The 16335-nt window shown below is 31.7% G+C and overlaps 1 protein-coding gene across 1 annotated transcript; it reads left to right on the top strand.

The window, feature by feature from the left end:
• The first annotated feature begins 13314 nt into the window (after positions 1 to 13314).
• On the top strand, positions 13315 to 15507 carry LOC107417236 (ABC transporter G family member 10). Its single transcript, XM_016025840.4, has one exon. The coding sequence runs from the start codon at positions 13589 to 13591 to the stop codon at positions 15431 to 15433; it is 1845 nt and encodes a 614-aa protein (XP_015881326.3). The 5' UTR covers positions 13315 to 13588; the 3' UTR covers positions 15434 to 15507.
• Positions 15508 to 16335: the final 828 nt, after the last annotated feature.

The raw sequence follows: 16335 nt of genomic DNA, 5'->3' as shown, positions 1-16335 counted from the left end.
AATAAGAAATGGCGACGTACAAGAAGAAAATTTATGTGAAAATGACTTGTAGCGACACATTATAACAAAATTGTCCCCATTTGTGACCTGTAGCGACGCTCTAGACATGCATCTCCTTTAATTGTCAAAATGCCCCTATTTTTAGTGACGCTTTTATTTAAATATTCAGCGACGCAAACAAAAAAGTTGCTAAAGGTTAAACATTTATGAAATTAGCAACACATAGTTGAAAGTAAACAGCGACGTATCAGTAGATAAGTCGCTAAAAATTCTACAAATTAGCGACGCATAAATTTACATAAAATAGCGACGAAGTGGTAGACATGTCGTTAAAAATTCTAAAAATTAGTGACGAATAGATGTAGCACTGCTGTTTCCTCTATGTTTAGCGTCGCAAGTCTCTTTATATTTAGCGACATGTTTTTGTACTGCATCTCTGTTTCTTCAATATTAGGCGACTCTACTAATATGTCACCGTTGGTATAATGTTTTTAGCGACACAAGTCAGGCGACGTAGTAGAATGCATCTATTTTTATTTTGTTTAATGCATTAATTGCATCACTAATCATCCTGATTCTTGTAGTGACAATAGTTACAAATACAACAATTCTATTCAAGGAAGAAATCTAGTAACATCCAAGAAGAGTAGGCTCAAGCCATTGTTTTGGAAGATGGAAAGTAATTTGAGGAGGATGAAATTTAGGAAGAAGAGCATGTGGATACTCAAGAGCACATCCCAAAGGAGCCAAAAAGTAAAGAAGTACAATATTTAGATGAAGAAAAATACCTACCCAAGTTGAAGGACCAAAAGTGGACAACGTTGAAGTAGTTCAAGCTTTGAATGAACCTTTGGAGACCAACATCAATTTAAGATTTCAAAGTATGTTCTCCACATCTGAAAAGAGCCATTTCAGCAATTGGAAGTATTGAAGTAAGCAAATTGGATGATAAAGGAGGCCAAACCTAAATCACCAAGTCAAAGAATCCAACAGTGCAGTATTTTCTGAAACAGTGAGTTAAATTGATCTTTAGAGGAGAAAACAATATTGGAAAGGCCTGAAATTTTATGGAGTGATTCATGACATATTAAGAAATGACTGATGAAAAATTTCAGCTCAAGATTCAACTTACAACATGAGTTATAGCCCCAAACCTGAAAGCAAAATTGTAGACACTGACACGGGGCAGCAACCTTTTGGTTTTTGTTTGCAGCATTTTAATGATTTGAGTGATGCCTTGAAGTCTCAAGCATAAAATATGATCCTTGCCCGTTCACTATAACAAGAGTAGGCTCAAGAAAATTCAGATCATAACTTTTGGAAGGAAGAAGTCATTTTAAAGGAAGAATGTGGTTCTATGATAGATCAAAAGTTGCAACCTAAGCTTAAGAATTTATAGAGTTCTTCTATTCCTTATTATATTAACTGCATTAAATTTGATAATTGTATATATGATATAGGAGTTAGCATAACTTCGATATTTTATAATATTTTTGTGAAAGTAGAAATTGGAGATCTCAAGCCTACTAATGATACATTACAAATGGCGGAACATTCTATCAAGAAACTACTGGGAATTATAGAAGATGTTGAATTATAAATTGATAAGCTTTTATTTCCTGTATTGATTTTTTATTATTAATATAGGTAAATGTGAGAAAGCATCTATAATATTTGGAATTGGTCAAGAGAAGTTGATTTTCTATATTTCACAACATACTATATTCAAAGGTAGAGAAGGTATTCCATATAGAAGAGATAGATGAAGTATTGGTAGATAAAGTAGATTTACGTAAAAGGCAGCAAGTTAATATATTTTTCAATAATTGTTTGGGAGGTAGAAATAGCTATCCTTTTGATCCGGGATAGAGCTTTAATAAAGGAGTCAATTTAATTACTCAAAACAAACGCACTTAGGAGGCAACCTAAGTTTATTTCTTTCGTGTTTTTCTTTTAATTTATTTTCTAGTTTATTAGCTTTAATTAATTTGTTTACTTTGTGTTTAGGCAATTGAAAGGAAAAAAATCAAATCGTTCATCAAGAATGAGACGGAATCGAATTTGGTAGAAATTTGAACTTGGAGATTTATTTGAGGGACAAATTCTATGAAAGCATTTTTCCAATATAATATATGCATGGATGCATGAATGATGATAGTGAGTCATATGATATGGACGCATAACTTTGTGAGTTGAAAGCTTGTAAACAAATTTGGTCACCTTGTGGTACCAATCAATTTTTCAAAGGCAGTTTTTCTTCATTTTGATTCTATTCTACTCGACTTTCTTTCATATTTATCAATTGTTCATCCTTAGTTTTCAAGTAACTATTTGTATTTAGTTTCTTTTCAATCTGTTTGTTAGTTTTGCTAGATTTTGAAGTTGAGAAATCGATGCTGGAAAATTTTCAGATTATAACTCCGAATTGAAGCAGAGAGGAAAACAGTATATGATCTTCGTAATTTTGTGGAGATTTAATTCAATATGTGTAGACCATATGGCAAAAGTTTCAGGTCAAAATTCAACTTCTAAAGTAGTGCCCAATGCTGCTAAAATCTGCTGCTCTACCTGGAAATTTTTCTGAAGTGTTTCAATTTCAATGGAGTATTTCTAGGTTTTAATTTCTTTTATTTTAGTTTGTTGGTATTTTGACTTAATAGAAATCTTGTATTTTAGTTTGTTTTTTGTTATTTTTATTTGTTTGTTCATATTTTGAAGGATTTAATTAATTATTTTTCTTGTAAGAAATATGAGGAAAGTCACCTTCAATTTTTATGAGGAATTATGATTTGATTGAACCGTTCAAAGGAGTATCAAAAGCATTAAAAAAGATGTAAACCCGCTGCACTATATATGACTGCAGTACCTATGCAATTTTTTAGGTTTGGTGATGAACTTTCTTGCAATTTCAAGGTAATCTATAATCCGGGAAAGTATTCTAAATTTTTATCTTTTAGTTTCCATAAATTTATATGTTTATAACATTGAGGACAATATTCATTTTAAGTTGGAGGTCGCATTTCAATGTTTTGAAATGGTTTCTTTAATGCATGGATGAATATGTTGAGTTTCATCATGTTAGTTTTAGTCGAATAGAGAACGAAAGACCAGAAGATTGGATCTAGAAAGTACTTCCAACAGGGTTGACGGCTGTGTGGCCCTCATTCAGTTGGAATAGGAAATCAATCTCGCCACGACTTCAAAAATATGTTTATTTGCTTTTCTTGTTTTTATTTTTAAGATAATAAGCTTCTTTATGGAGGATTTTTGGTGAAATTTTTCAAAACATTTCATATTTTGTGTTGAATAATATGATTAGCTGATTATAAGACTATGATTAATATAGATTTGATTCTTAAGTAGTTGAATTATTTTTATGTATGATTTATGCCTAAGATATGTTCAACATGTTATATAACTTCCAAAAAAATTTGAGCAGTTAATCAACTTAGCACGATTTATATTGTATTTTGAAAAAGATTTGTATGAAGTTGGAGTCTTTAATTAAGTTAAGCCCTAGAACTTGCATAATCAATATTTGAGGCGAAATCCTAGAGTATTGCATCATTGAAAAAGTGGTTTAAACCATTTTTATAATGAGTTTAGCCTTTCTAGCCTACCTCTATCATTATTATATCTTTAGTACCAAATTTTTAGCCTTCATTAGCATGCATATATAAAATGCATATTAGTGGCCTTTTTAATCATGGAACCTCATGTACCTACCTTTATGATAAGCCTAAATGATATATCTTTTCTACCTTATATATTATGAAGAGAGCTTAATATTAAATTGATATAAATATATATTTGATGATATAAATTAGGAGGGATAAGGTGAAAAATTAAGTTAAGGGTATGGTATATGCAGGGTTAAGACTTTGATATGTAATCCTTTATTTCTTTTGAAAATAAATTGATGTATATGTATTGGAAATCAAAAGTTTGAGGTGCTAAGTAATATGATCATCAAGATTCATTATATTATCATATCATTAAAAAAAAAAAAAAAAAAGAAAGAAATATAGATAGAAAAAAGCCGAAGGATATATGATAGAAAAAGGCATTTCTAAAAAAAAATAATAATAATAATTCAATCTATGATGATGATTAGCCAATAAATGATGACATACTTCAAAAACAAAATAATAGCTTTTTGTTTTCTTATTACTTTTATTGTTTTTAGAGAAAGGATTATATTATATGCCTTATATTGAAGGTAATGAACGGTTGCTCAAATGAAATTTAAGAGTTGATTGAGTTTATTATTGAAGTAGTAAGGAGTTTAAATGTTTGAAGTAAGGAAAGAGGAAAATAAGTTTGGAAGGAGAACACAGTGTTCTTATATTATGTTCTTTCAAAGTATAAATTTATTGATATTTGATTTTAAGTTTTCTTTCTTGTTATTTATTTTTTCATTTTTTTCTTTCTTTTAACCTTTTACTCTTTGGCCTTTACATTACAAGCTAGATAATGATCTATTGATTCAAGATGATGCAACATATCTACATTAGTGGAGAGTTTTCTTTATTATGTCTAGCATATGAAGTTTATAATATAATCTTAGTCTATAATTAGTGTGGATTTATTTAAGTGCATGATATTCATTGTTAAAGTTGAATTCACATACACACTTTGGGAGTAATAATTATGTTGATTAGAAAATAACGTATTTAATTGCATGATTATTTGGATACTAATTTTGAGTTGATGATATATTCAATTTTTGAGGCAACCATTTCATGTTGCTTAGCTATGGTGTCAATACCCTTCCAAAGTTACTTACAGAACCCTGGGATGGCCCTGATTAGGAGAAATCCCATCGGAAATTTTATAGAAAATCTGACTGCATCTTCTCTGTAAATGGGACTCTTCCAAATATTCCCTACACAAAAAAGTCATTAGAAGTATACATCCGCTTATTCATTTCCACCTGACTATAAGTTTCCACAAGTTTATAGAACCTTGATAACATAGCTTAGGAATGTAAATATGAATAATAAATAATAAACCGCAAGTACCTTTTTATGTGTTAGGACCCCTCCTAAAGTTTCCTATGTGAACTTCAGGATGGCCCGACTCTCTCTGAATTTTTACACATAACAAGAAATATGTACTTTTATAAATTTATGATCACCTACATGATATGAACCTAGGACGACCTACTCCTAAATCCGTATTATATTAGTCTGAATCTAATTATGTTCAAGTTTTAATGGTCACCTTGATCCCTAACCAACCTGTGATTAGAAATCTTGGTCTATAATGAAGATGCCACAATAGGTTGATGGAAGTCCTATTAATAAGTCAAACTAAAACACTCACTCTCTAATGGTGTTTTAGGTCTTCAAAAGAACGAAGAGAAATTCAATCTCACAAAATAAATTCTGAATATTATTAATGGTGCGTTCTTCCTCAAAAACAAGCCATTTTATAGGCTAAGAGAAAACAAAAATAAAACCCTAAAATAAAAAGGAAAAATGGGCCATGCAATGAAGAATCCTAATATGGCCGAAAGTCTCCTCCTTTCCTAATCTAATTTGTATTAATTAATTCCTTTATTTTGAATTAGGAATTAATTGATTTACAATGAAAATAATAAAATAATAACTTTCCTAAAATTATTTTTCCAGAAAATAAATAAATAAAAATCAAAAAGTAATGGTAATTTCCCAAAACAAAAAGTAGAATCAAATTAGGAAACTAAAATACTAGCTTTTTGACTAAGTTGATTTTGACCAATCTTTGACCAATTTGAGCTCCAAATCAGCTTCTATATGCTTTGTAGGATGCCAAATAAAATTATTATAGAGTCCCAAATGTTGCCCTTGCTTGGAGAAAGGAGAAAAAGCCAACTCAGCAAAATACAGTAAAGCCAGCAAGCAATACAGCAATTTTCGACCAAATTTTGAAGCTGTCCTTACAAGTCCGTACAAGTTGGTTTTACTTCTACCTTGAATTGTTTCCATGACCTCTTAGTGATATTTTTTGAATCCATAAAGAGTTGGAACCATTTCTTGCTGTCCGGACTCCATAAATGCACAAAAATCGCTACTCGGGTCCATATCGGCTTCCACCACTTGTATGCCCAAAATAGGTCTTCGATCTTTGGATATAGACAAGTGATTTTGAGAATGAATTACCCCCTGGATAAAGGCAGCAAAGTTTTCCCTAAACCTCTTAGCTTGAGCCCTAGTGATCGGCCCGGTCTTTATCCGTATCAGGTCAGCAACCCAATGAGTTGTCGGTTGTGCGAGCACGGACGAATTTGCATCAATACACCTCCCACTTACTATTGTCTCATAATTTTATAGCACTTCATGAATTTACCAACACATACACATAGGTAAAAAGATGAATAGCAATAATCATGATGGATAAAGACACCCTAAGTCCCAGATCCTAAATTATATAATTTGCCTCTCAACATCTAAGGAAATATACAGATACGAGTTTATACTGTTAAGAACCAACAGATTGTTAGATATATTTAAATTAAATAGATTCATTAACACATAAATATAAAATAATACCTTAAATTGAATAGCTTAGGTCATGGCAGTATATCCAATAACATTACCACTCCCTTGAGCCAACGTGAATACATATTTCCTTTATATGTGTATATATATACCTAAATATGAATTTGTATACGGTCTCTCAAGGGATTTAATTAACTTACTCATAGGTTACACGCTTGCCTAACGACTGGAATGTCTGCCCGGAGAATGCAATACCTACCCTTAGGCTAATACAACATGCTTGAAGGCTAATACATCTGTCCGAAGGCTACAGTATTTGCTTGAAAGCTAATACCTCCTCAACTTTTGAATCAACGTATAAATAAGTAAATAAAAATAAATAAACAAATCTCACAAAACCATATAAATTTACTTAATTATACACACACACACATATATAAACATACCTATATATATACATAAATAGACATGTTTTATTAATATGGTTGTTTTACCAAAACTAAAATTCATGATAAATAATTTCGCAATCCCAACGTAAGCTATACTTAAAATCAAAGCACATAAGCATTTAAAAAGAAACCAGATAAATGAATATCTTTTTAGTTCTACAACTAGTCCAATAATTTAAAGTTCCCATAATCGTAGATCGGCAATTAAAACAATAACTCAATAAATGAAATTATTTTAATTAAATATAAGCATCTAAACCCTTTTTGAATTTTATAAGATACTCAATTAATAATAATTTGTTAAATAACACCTTTAAACCAAATTTAATAATAATAAACACACACACATATATATATATATATATATTACTCTAAAATAAAACTTAGAAAAGACGGGTCATTTACAGTACTAACACTTATCCATCATTGTTTTACTACAGGGTCCACCACAATTTCTATCGAGTGCCTAACATACGCTAGAATATTATTTAGATATTACTTACACTCTTAAAGGGTACTGTAGTCTACTAAATAATTTAACATTCACTTCTACTGCTTCGAGTTTCTGAAGTTGAACTTTAGGGGAGTCTAGCTATATAGTGATCCCTAATGGCTTGTTGCCCAAAAATTTAAAGTTTCTCCTATTTATGCTAAATTTTATGGAATTAAGTACTTCATTAACCCCTATTAGTCAATGGAATTCTATGTGCATCAATTTTCCTAGGAGGAACTTCCCATGTAAACCAATGTTTATAGTAATTTCTAAAATTAGCTTAAAAAAGGTAAAATTTTAAATACTAAACCATAACCGGTAAACTATATACCAAATGAAAGCTTACAAGATGAGGATCGAGAATACTTAGCTCAAAGGAGCTCAACTCGCCAATACTAGCCAGTAAATCATAACTCTCAGCCAAACATAAAATCGACATAACTCTCGAATGACTTCGAATTTGGATGAATGGAGGTCATATTTGGATTTAAAAGGTCCAAAATAAGTGGGATAGGGGTATAGGTTGGGCTTGGACTACCAAAAAATGGCAGAATCATCGAAATTTGAAAACATATCACCGCCAACTACAAATGCCCGATCTAAGTGCATCACCAACTATTTGAGTGCGAAATTAGGCTGCCGAGCTCACCGACAACTGGGCTCTACTAGTGGCAGTCATGTTCCCACATTAGGTGGTTGGAAAATGATTAATTCCAGTAACCCATGAGAGAGGAAAAGAGAGAGAAAGAGAGAGGTTTTTTTTCGTCAGATAAGAGAGAGAAAAGAAAAAGAAAAAAAAAAGGAAAGAAATGTGCCACATGGCACCAGTAGGTTGGTAATACATGGCACCCCTTAGGGATATTTTTCAAAAATCCCTTTACACTCTTTTTCATAAAAACTACCCAGATAATCAGTCCTAGAAAAATAAATACAACTTTATAGATCTATCACTTTTCAACTGTAAGTCCAAATTAAGCGTGGCTGTAGTTTACAGACTCAAATCGACGAGCACTATATGATTGTACAGAAATAAAAGCCATAATTTATATGAATAAAAGGTCAAGGTCAACCTTGGCTTACTTGATAAGTTTGAAACGTACATTGTTTTAATCATAACTTTCTTATCTAATCTCCAATTTTCATGTGCTACTAGTTTATGGACATAGGTCGATGCTACTTTACCAAGGTGCCTCCATCAAAATGGAATTTCTCTTGTAACAAAAAGTCAACTATGGGACCCACTTGATCTACCCAGTCAACTTCGACTAAACTTTGATAAAAAATTCTGAGTGTTGTCTTAGGTCTGGATGTTACATATAGTTTTAATGATTATAAGTTTTGAAGAATTAATTTATTATTGGTTTTACTTTTTAACCGTTTTATTTGCTGAGGACTAGCAAACCTGAAATGGGAGGTGTGACGAGTGTCCAACATTACAATTTTATAGCGCTTATTTATGCTTATTATTTGCTATTTTCTTAATTATTAGTGCCTAGTTATAATAAATAACTATTGAATCCATAATTCTATTGTATTTAGATAAAAACACTAAAATATACTGTTTTGAGGCTATTTTGGATTCTTTTTAAAAAAAAATTGGAATGGTACATTTTATGGAGCATTTATGAAGCTAAGCAGCTAATTTTCTAATATGGCCATGGTTTTCAAAAGCTTGGTTATTTACTTTGAAGATATGAAGAATTAATTCTTCCTGTATTGTACTGTATTGAAGATGCTGATTTTTTATGCAACAATTACTATTTTGATTATATCTAGAGCTACAAGTGGAATTTTTTTGTGGTTCTTTTGGAGAATTTTCTTAAGACATGTGCAAAATATAAAAATTGATGGCCAAATGATGAAGGGATTGGTACCAACATCCATTTGAAGTCAGAATATCTACATAAGCTTAGTGTTTTTGAAGCTGTATTTGATTGAAGTCTCAACAGAAGGATCTAATGTGTCTAGTCCAATGATTTGCACGATTTGGAGGGCTAATGTATAGAAGAATTGAAGTCTAAAAGCTCAAGCCCAAATTCATTTATTTACCCATTAAACACTCAAACCCTAATTGAGTTCTAAATTTAGCAACATAAGTTCTTGGTGGTTAAGTAAAAGATATTATTATCTTATTTTTGGATTTTTTATTTTTAGGATATTAGATGGAATTCCTAACTTATGGAAGCCAGAAGTAGTGTGAGATTATTACTAGTATTTTATAATATAGAAAATTAGGAAAAAGAGAGGAAACCTTATATCTATATAAAGGATTGCAATACACATTAGAAATCAAGTCTTATCCTCTTTGAAGAAAAAAGTCTTTTCCTCCCAAGCTGCCAACTTTCCTTCTTCTCTTCCTCATGCCATCATCACCATTCCTCCACAACAGAAGAAGTTTATTTGAATCTTGGGAAGTCTCAAAGAAGAAGAAGAGTATGGAAATAGAATTAGGGCGACGTCACCGACACAATTTTTGTGTTCGATTAATCTCTTCAATTCCTACCTCTTTGTATTCTTTTATTTATCTTGTATTGTGAATTTTGTTCATAGGCATAGCTTTCAAATATTCTATTCAATTGGTATTCTTTTCATTCATTTTGATTTTTATTTTAATAATATTTGTATCTTTGATTTTGATGTAATATTACAATTGGTTCTTACAACAACTATCAATTTAATATAATATTGTATCAAAACTATAAAAAGGCAAACTAATTAAATCCAACTTTCGCAGTGGATTTGATACATGGTTACTCTTATAACCATTTTAATTATTTGTGTACTTCCTAGTGGAAATATCACAACAAGTTTTTGGTGCCTTTGCAGGGGAAGGCACGTCTTTTGATTATTTGTCTTTGGATTCATTATTATATTAACTTTCTTCTTTTCTCTTGCTTTGAAATTGAATTAGTTTGCATGTTACGGTTTATTATTCAAACTTGCTTGATCACCTTGTTTGAAAATTGATTCTAATTTGTTCTAGTTTAATTCTTTGTTTTCTTTTCAATTTTCTTCTTTTCTTCTCCTTAATTTCGGAAGAGCTTAAAAAATTAGTGTTTAAATTTTTTCTCCATTAATTTTTCTCTAGAGTTGCCGAATTCTTTTCTAAAATACATATATATATATATATATATATATATATATGTATATGTATACTTTTTTTCTATTCTCATAGTTCCGCGCCATTAAAAAAAAAAAAATCAATTTTTAGGGTTTTTAGTTATTTTCTGATTTAGGATTAGGAAATTGGAAATTTTGTTGCAAAATTTTTATTCAATATTGATGTCGAAATTAGGCTTCCTTTTTGCATATTTTTAATTTTTATTTTTGTTTTTGCATTATTAGTCCTCCTAGGATTAGGAAAGTACCTAGGTTAAGTTTTTAGTTTCCGAATTTGCTTTATGTAATCATTCTTGCCATTCAAGCCATAATTACATCTTTTCAAATGTGGTAGCTAAAAGTTAATAGTCAATATATCCTTTGTCTTACTCAATTTTTCGTAATGCTATACCATTTAATATTTAAGAAGCACATAAGAGACAATGGTTATGGATCATTAATGATGAAACATTGTATGCATTTTTGTCCCCTTTAGGCTTGGGTTCTCACAAAATCTCACAAAACCTTATGTAAAGTCCTATTTTACCAAATATGACACATTTTCTCTACAGTATTTTTTTTCTTTTGGACCTAGTTTACTTTCCTCTATAATGCTTTTCCCTTTAGACATACATTCTCCTTTTACCAAATATCATGATAAATTTGTATGAGTTATTAACCCAACAATTTATATAAATTTTAAGTTTACCAAATTTGACCGACTAATATTCATTTCACCAAATTTGACCTACTCTATTCATTTTCGTTTTTACTAATATTGGTCACACCGCCACTAATATAACTCTTTGTATCCTCATATATATGTCACATAGCATTGTTATTGTTTTTTTATTTTATTTTTTAAACATTGAAGATGGAGAATTTGAATTCATATTATTGTTTGAGAAAATAGTGATTTTGCTACTAATCTATAAGAGGTGCCTCATATATTTGTTGTTGGGTTCACCTTAATCACAATTTCTTGTGCAGATCAATCTTACGAGAAATCAAATTGCATTCATATAAACTAATAACTAACAACAAAAGAAAAAACGTGTCCTTCAAATTAGGTAGTCATTCTTAATGAATTACATTGAAAGTAAAGAAAAACATAAAAAAAAAATATATATATATATATATATATATTAAAAAAAAACTAAAAAAAAAAAAAAAAAAAGAGAAGGTATTATATGCGCAAGCTGCCTCTTGTACGTTTTTAATTGACATTGCAACAAATTCTCGTACAATTATATACTTTACTCAGTAACTTCGTTTTTCAACTTCCAAACAGTTTGTTATTGCAAGGAATAAAAAATAAAGAAGAGTAAAAAAGGAAATCCAAATACGTTGCGGCTAGTTTAAAAGGCCATTGATTTGATTGCCAACAGCCTAATTTCCTTAAAATAAATTAAAGAAAATATATATTTCGTGTGCAGTTTCCACCAGGATCAAGGGGTATGAATGGTTTAAGAGAACAGGAAATCGTTGGCCTTATTATTTTTATTTATTAAAGAGGAAGAGGACTTCTTTATCTAGGTCAAAGATTGAACACAGGATCTGAGGGATTTAAATAAAAATATTAAAGACGAAATGGTCGATTTAATTAAACATATACAATTAGTAATATTAATAAGATAAATATTGTTATAAACTGACAATAAGGACAACTAGGTTTTTTTATATACTTTTATATATATATATTTATTTATCATAATGCTTTCATATTTATTAATACAATTATTTTCTGATAGAAAAGAATGCGGTAACTCAGTTGGTACGGTAACTCAGTTGGTACGAACACCTCCATCTAAACCTCATGAACGGGTTCGAGTCCACCGAAAGAAAAGAGTGGCCTGAGGGCCTAACAAAAAAAATAAACAATTATTTTCTGATAGATTTTATCTAGGACTTAAAACTATAATCCAAAAAGGTTTACCACTGGACTCTATATATATATATATATATACATATATTGAAAGACATTATACAATATCTTATTATTATTATTATTATTATTATGCACATAATATCTTAATTAGTAAGTTCTGCATGGACTATATTGGTTTGTGTATTTTTATGATCACCTATGTAGTTGATTAAATGCTTTAATTAGTTCTTTTTTTGTTTAACCGCCGCTTACGTATCGATGATAAACCTCCAACTGCTCACCACTCTCGTGGCTTAATCCAAGACCATTCCACCAGTCCTAGACTGGGTCAAACAAACCCTCAACTTTACTCGAGAAAAGCGTTTTTTAACCCAATTTAATTACATATTTGAAACCGTCAATTTATATTTATATAAATTTGGACGTATATAGAGAGTCAGTAAGTCACTCCAAAATTGCATAAAGCTCCGGTCCCTCATAATTGAGTTTCTGGGTAGGGGTCAACACATTAAAAAATAAAATAAAATAATAATAATAAGAATATCTTTTGCACTTTTAGTTCAACTTCAAGGTGTTTGGCACTTCTACCCTTTTTTTTTTTTTTTTTTTTTTCCTTGACAAGTTTGTCCCTTGTCTTTTAGGTAATAGAGAGTTTTAACCTTAATAATGACGCATTCCTCTTATTCTGGCATTTTTTTGTCACTTTCTTTGGCAATTAATAAAAAATTTTGAACGAGTAATTCATTATATATAAATGTGTTTTAAGCTAGAATTACTTGAGAAAGAGAGAAGTGGCAAAAGAAAATACCCAAAAAAAAAAATAAAAAGTCGAAATAAAATAAGTACAACAAACACCAGATTTAAAAGTGCCAAACACACTAAAAAGAAAATATCTCTCACATTGTTTAGGTGACCTTATATGGTCTTGAAATTCTTACCAAGTGCACAGTCTATTACATTTCTGAATTAGAGAACATGGAAACTGACCCCACAAAGCGGAACCTGTCAAAACCATGCATGCAAGGAAATATCAGTTGAAGTCTGAAATAGCTGGCGTGTGCAATGAAGAGCCGGTTTGGTGTGTGTCAGCTCATCTTCTTCCCTCTACTTCATTATATTTTCATCCCCACTAATATCACATATACTAAATTTTCTTTTCTATTTGTTCTCTCAAATAATGGAAATATTACCAAGAAAACCCGATTCCGGTGGCAAACAGAAAACCCAATTCCGAATCACCACCAAGAAACTTTCTTACAAGCTATCTCGCCGAGTGACTGATCATTATCGGTTCTGTTCTGTTTACAAGAGAGAGGTTTCCCCAGGAGCATACATTTTGAAAAATGTCACTTGCGAAGCTAAACCGGGTCACATCTCCGCCATAGCAGGTCCAAGCGGAGCAGGAAAGACAACGCTGCTGGAAATACTCGGCGGAGTGGTACCGACGAATAGAATCTCCGGCCGTGTTCTGGTGAATGAGCAGCCAATGAATGCTGAATATTTCAGGAGAGTTTCGGGATACGTCACGCAAGACGAGGCCCTTTTCCCCCTTCTCAGTGTGGAAGAAACTCTCATGTACAGCGCTCGTCTGCGAATGCATGGCGACCTCGAAAGGGCAAGATATAGAGTTGGGGAATTGTTGAAGGAGCTTGGACTCGAACAAGTTGCAAATGTCAGAATCGGCAGCGAATCGTGCCGAAGTATTTCCGGGGGTGAGAAGCGTAGAGTCTCAATCGGTGTCGATCTGGTTCATGATCCAGCTGTTCTTTTACTCGACGAACCGACGTCGGGTTTGGACTCTGCCTCAGCTTTTCATGTAACTTTGTTGCTCAAATCCATGGCTGCTAAACAAGGTAAGACCGTTTTGTTAACAATCCATCAACCCGGTTTCCGAATTCTCGAGCTGTTCGATCAGATTCTGTTACTATCAAATGGGACTCTTCTTCACCGTGGATCACTCCAACTCCTCGAACAGCGTCTTGGTTTTTTGGGCTATACCATTCCTCGGCATGTTAATGTCATGGAGTTCGCCATGGAAGTTACAGAAGCCCTTGTCATGAATATTGATCAAGAAAGTGAAATGGATGAAAGTGAACTAGAAGAGCAATACGAGTACCTCCCCACGAATCTAATCCCGGATAATCTATCAGAAAATAAGCTGTTTTATGCAAATCCTCCATTGAATGAGGTTTTAATACTGAGTCAGAGATTCTCAAACAACATTTTTAGAACCAAAGAGCTATTTCTCGCAAGAATAATTCAGGCTATTCTTGCTGGGTTCGTGCTCGGGACAATTTTCATGAATGTTACAAATGATAAGAAAAGAGTCAAATTTCAAACCCATATCGGATTTTTCGCATACAGCCTAACCTTCTTATTGTCTTCCACAACAGAAGGTTTACCAATTTACTTGCAAGAAAGGAGAATACTAATGAGAGAAACCTCAAGAGGAGCTTATAGAGTTTCTTCTTATGTTATCTCAAACACTTTAGTGTTCCTTCCTTTCCTATTAATGGTTGCCATTCTTTACACCATACCGGTCTATTGGTTAGTAGGATTGAGAAGACAAATAGATGGGTTTCTCTATTTCACAATGGTTGTTTGGATGGTCATTTTGATGTCGAACTCTTTTGTGGCTTGCTTTAGCGCTCTTGTCCAAAATTTCATTACAGGAACATCTTTGGTGGCAGGGGTAATGGGGTCTTTCTTTCTGTTTTCTGGGTATTTCATAACCAAGGAAGACATACCAAAATATTGGATTTTCATGCACTATTTGAGCTTGTTCAAGTACCCATTTGAATGCTTCATGATAAACGAGTATGGAGGAGAGCAGGGGAGGAGTAGATGCTTGGCTAGTGTTGAAGATCAATGCCTCTTGTACGGTGATCAATTTCTGACTCAGAAAGGTTTGAAAGAGTCACAGAAATGGGGTAATTTAAGTGTGATGTTCGGTTTCATAATCGGGTACAGATTTCTTTGTTTTCTGATTCTGTGGTATAGATCTCGCAGAGCCAGAAGTTAGAATCTGTTTTTATAAACGGCAGCTAAAACGGAGAAAAAGAATGGACCAAAGAGTTCCTTTCTTTTCTTTTCTTTTTTTTTTTTTTTTTTTTTTTTTAATCAATGCAGTAGCTTTTGGTTACATTTGAAAGCAACTATTGTATAATTTCATACTAGTTTTATTTTATTTTTATGTTTTTTTTACCTTTTTTGTTTTTTTAATTAACTTTGCTTGGCCTGCCGTTTTCTAATATCCAAACCAGTTAGGAGAGGAATTACCTCAGATCATCGAATTCAGTACTTTTTAATACATTGCCATTTTCCGACTTCACTAACCAATTGACTCAAGCAAAAAGGGACTTTTCAAGTCAGTTTTTATACTTTAGTTGTTTCCTGTTTTGGTGATTGGAACTAGTTAATTAATATAGGGTCCTTTTTATATAATCTTGCGGTACAGTCTGGATTTTCATGGATTGTGGTACAAATTGTCTGTCCTACAAATTATTATAACATGGACTTTATTTATTTATTTATTTATTTTTGGTGTGAATAACATGGAATTATTAATTCATTGCATGTATAAACGTTGATATAACATGTTATATGATCCCCGTTTACATATATGAGTAATATTATTTTACCAAAAAAAAAAAAAAAAGAGCAAAATTCCAATTATTGCATTAACGTTATTCTCTTGAATAAAAAAAAAAAAAAAAAGAATATGTTACATCTAGATACTTAATAAGAACACTTTAAAATGTCTAAGGTAATAAAAAGATACACTTAAGTACTATAATGATTAGCCCAAACCTTCAAGTCCGGTGGTCAAGTGGGTCGGTTGTGACCGCTGTATCACAAATTCGAGAAGAGTCAGGTATATACACCACACACAAGTACTACAATGATTAAAAAAATGATTAATAA

This window comes from Ziziphus jujuba, chromosome 4, assembly GCF_031755915.1.
Source record: "Ziziphus jujuba cultivar Dongzao chromosome 4, ASM3175591v1".
Taxonomy (NCBI): Eukaryota; Viridiplantae; Streptophyta; class Magnoliopsida; order Rosales; family Rhamnaceae; genus Ziziphus; species Ziziphus jujuba.
Note: the sequence above shows the minus strand (reverse complement) of the source record. Positions and strands in the feature narration are given on the sequence as shown.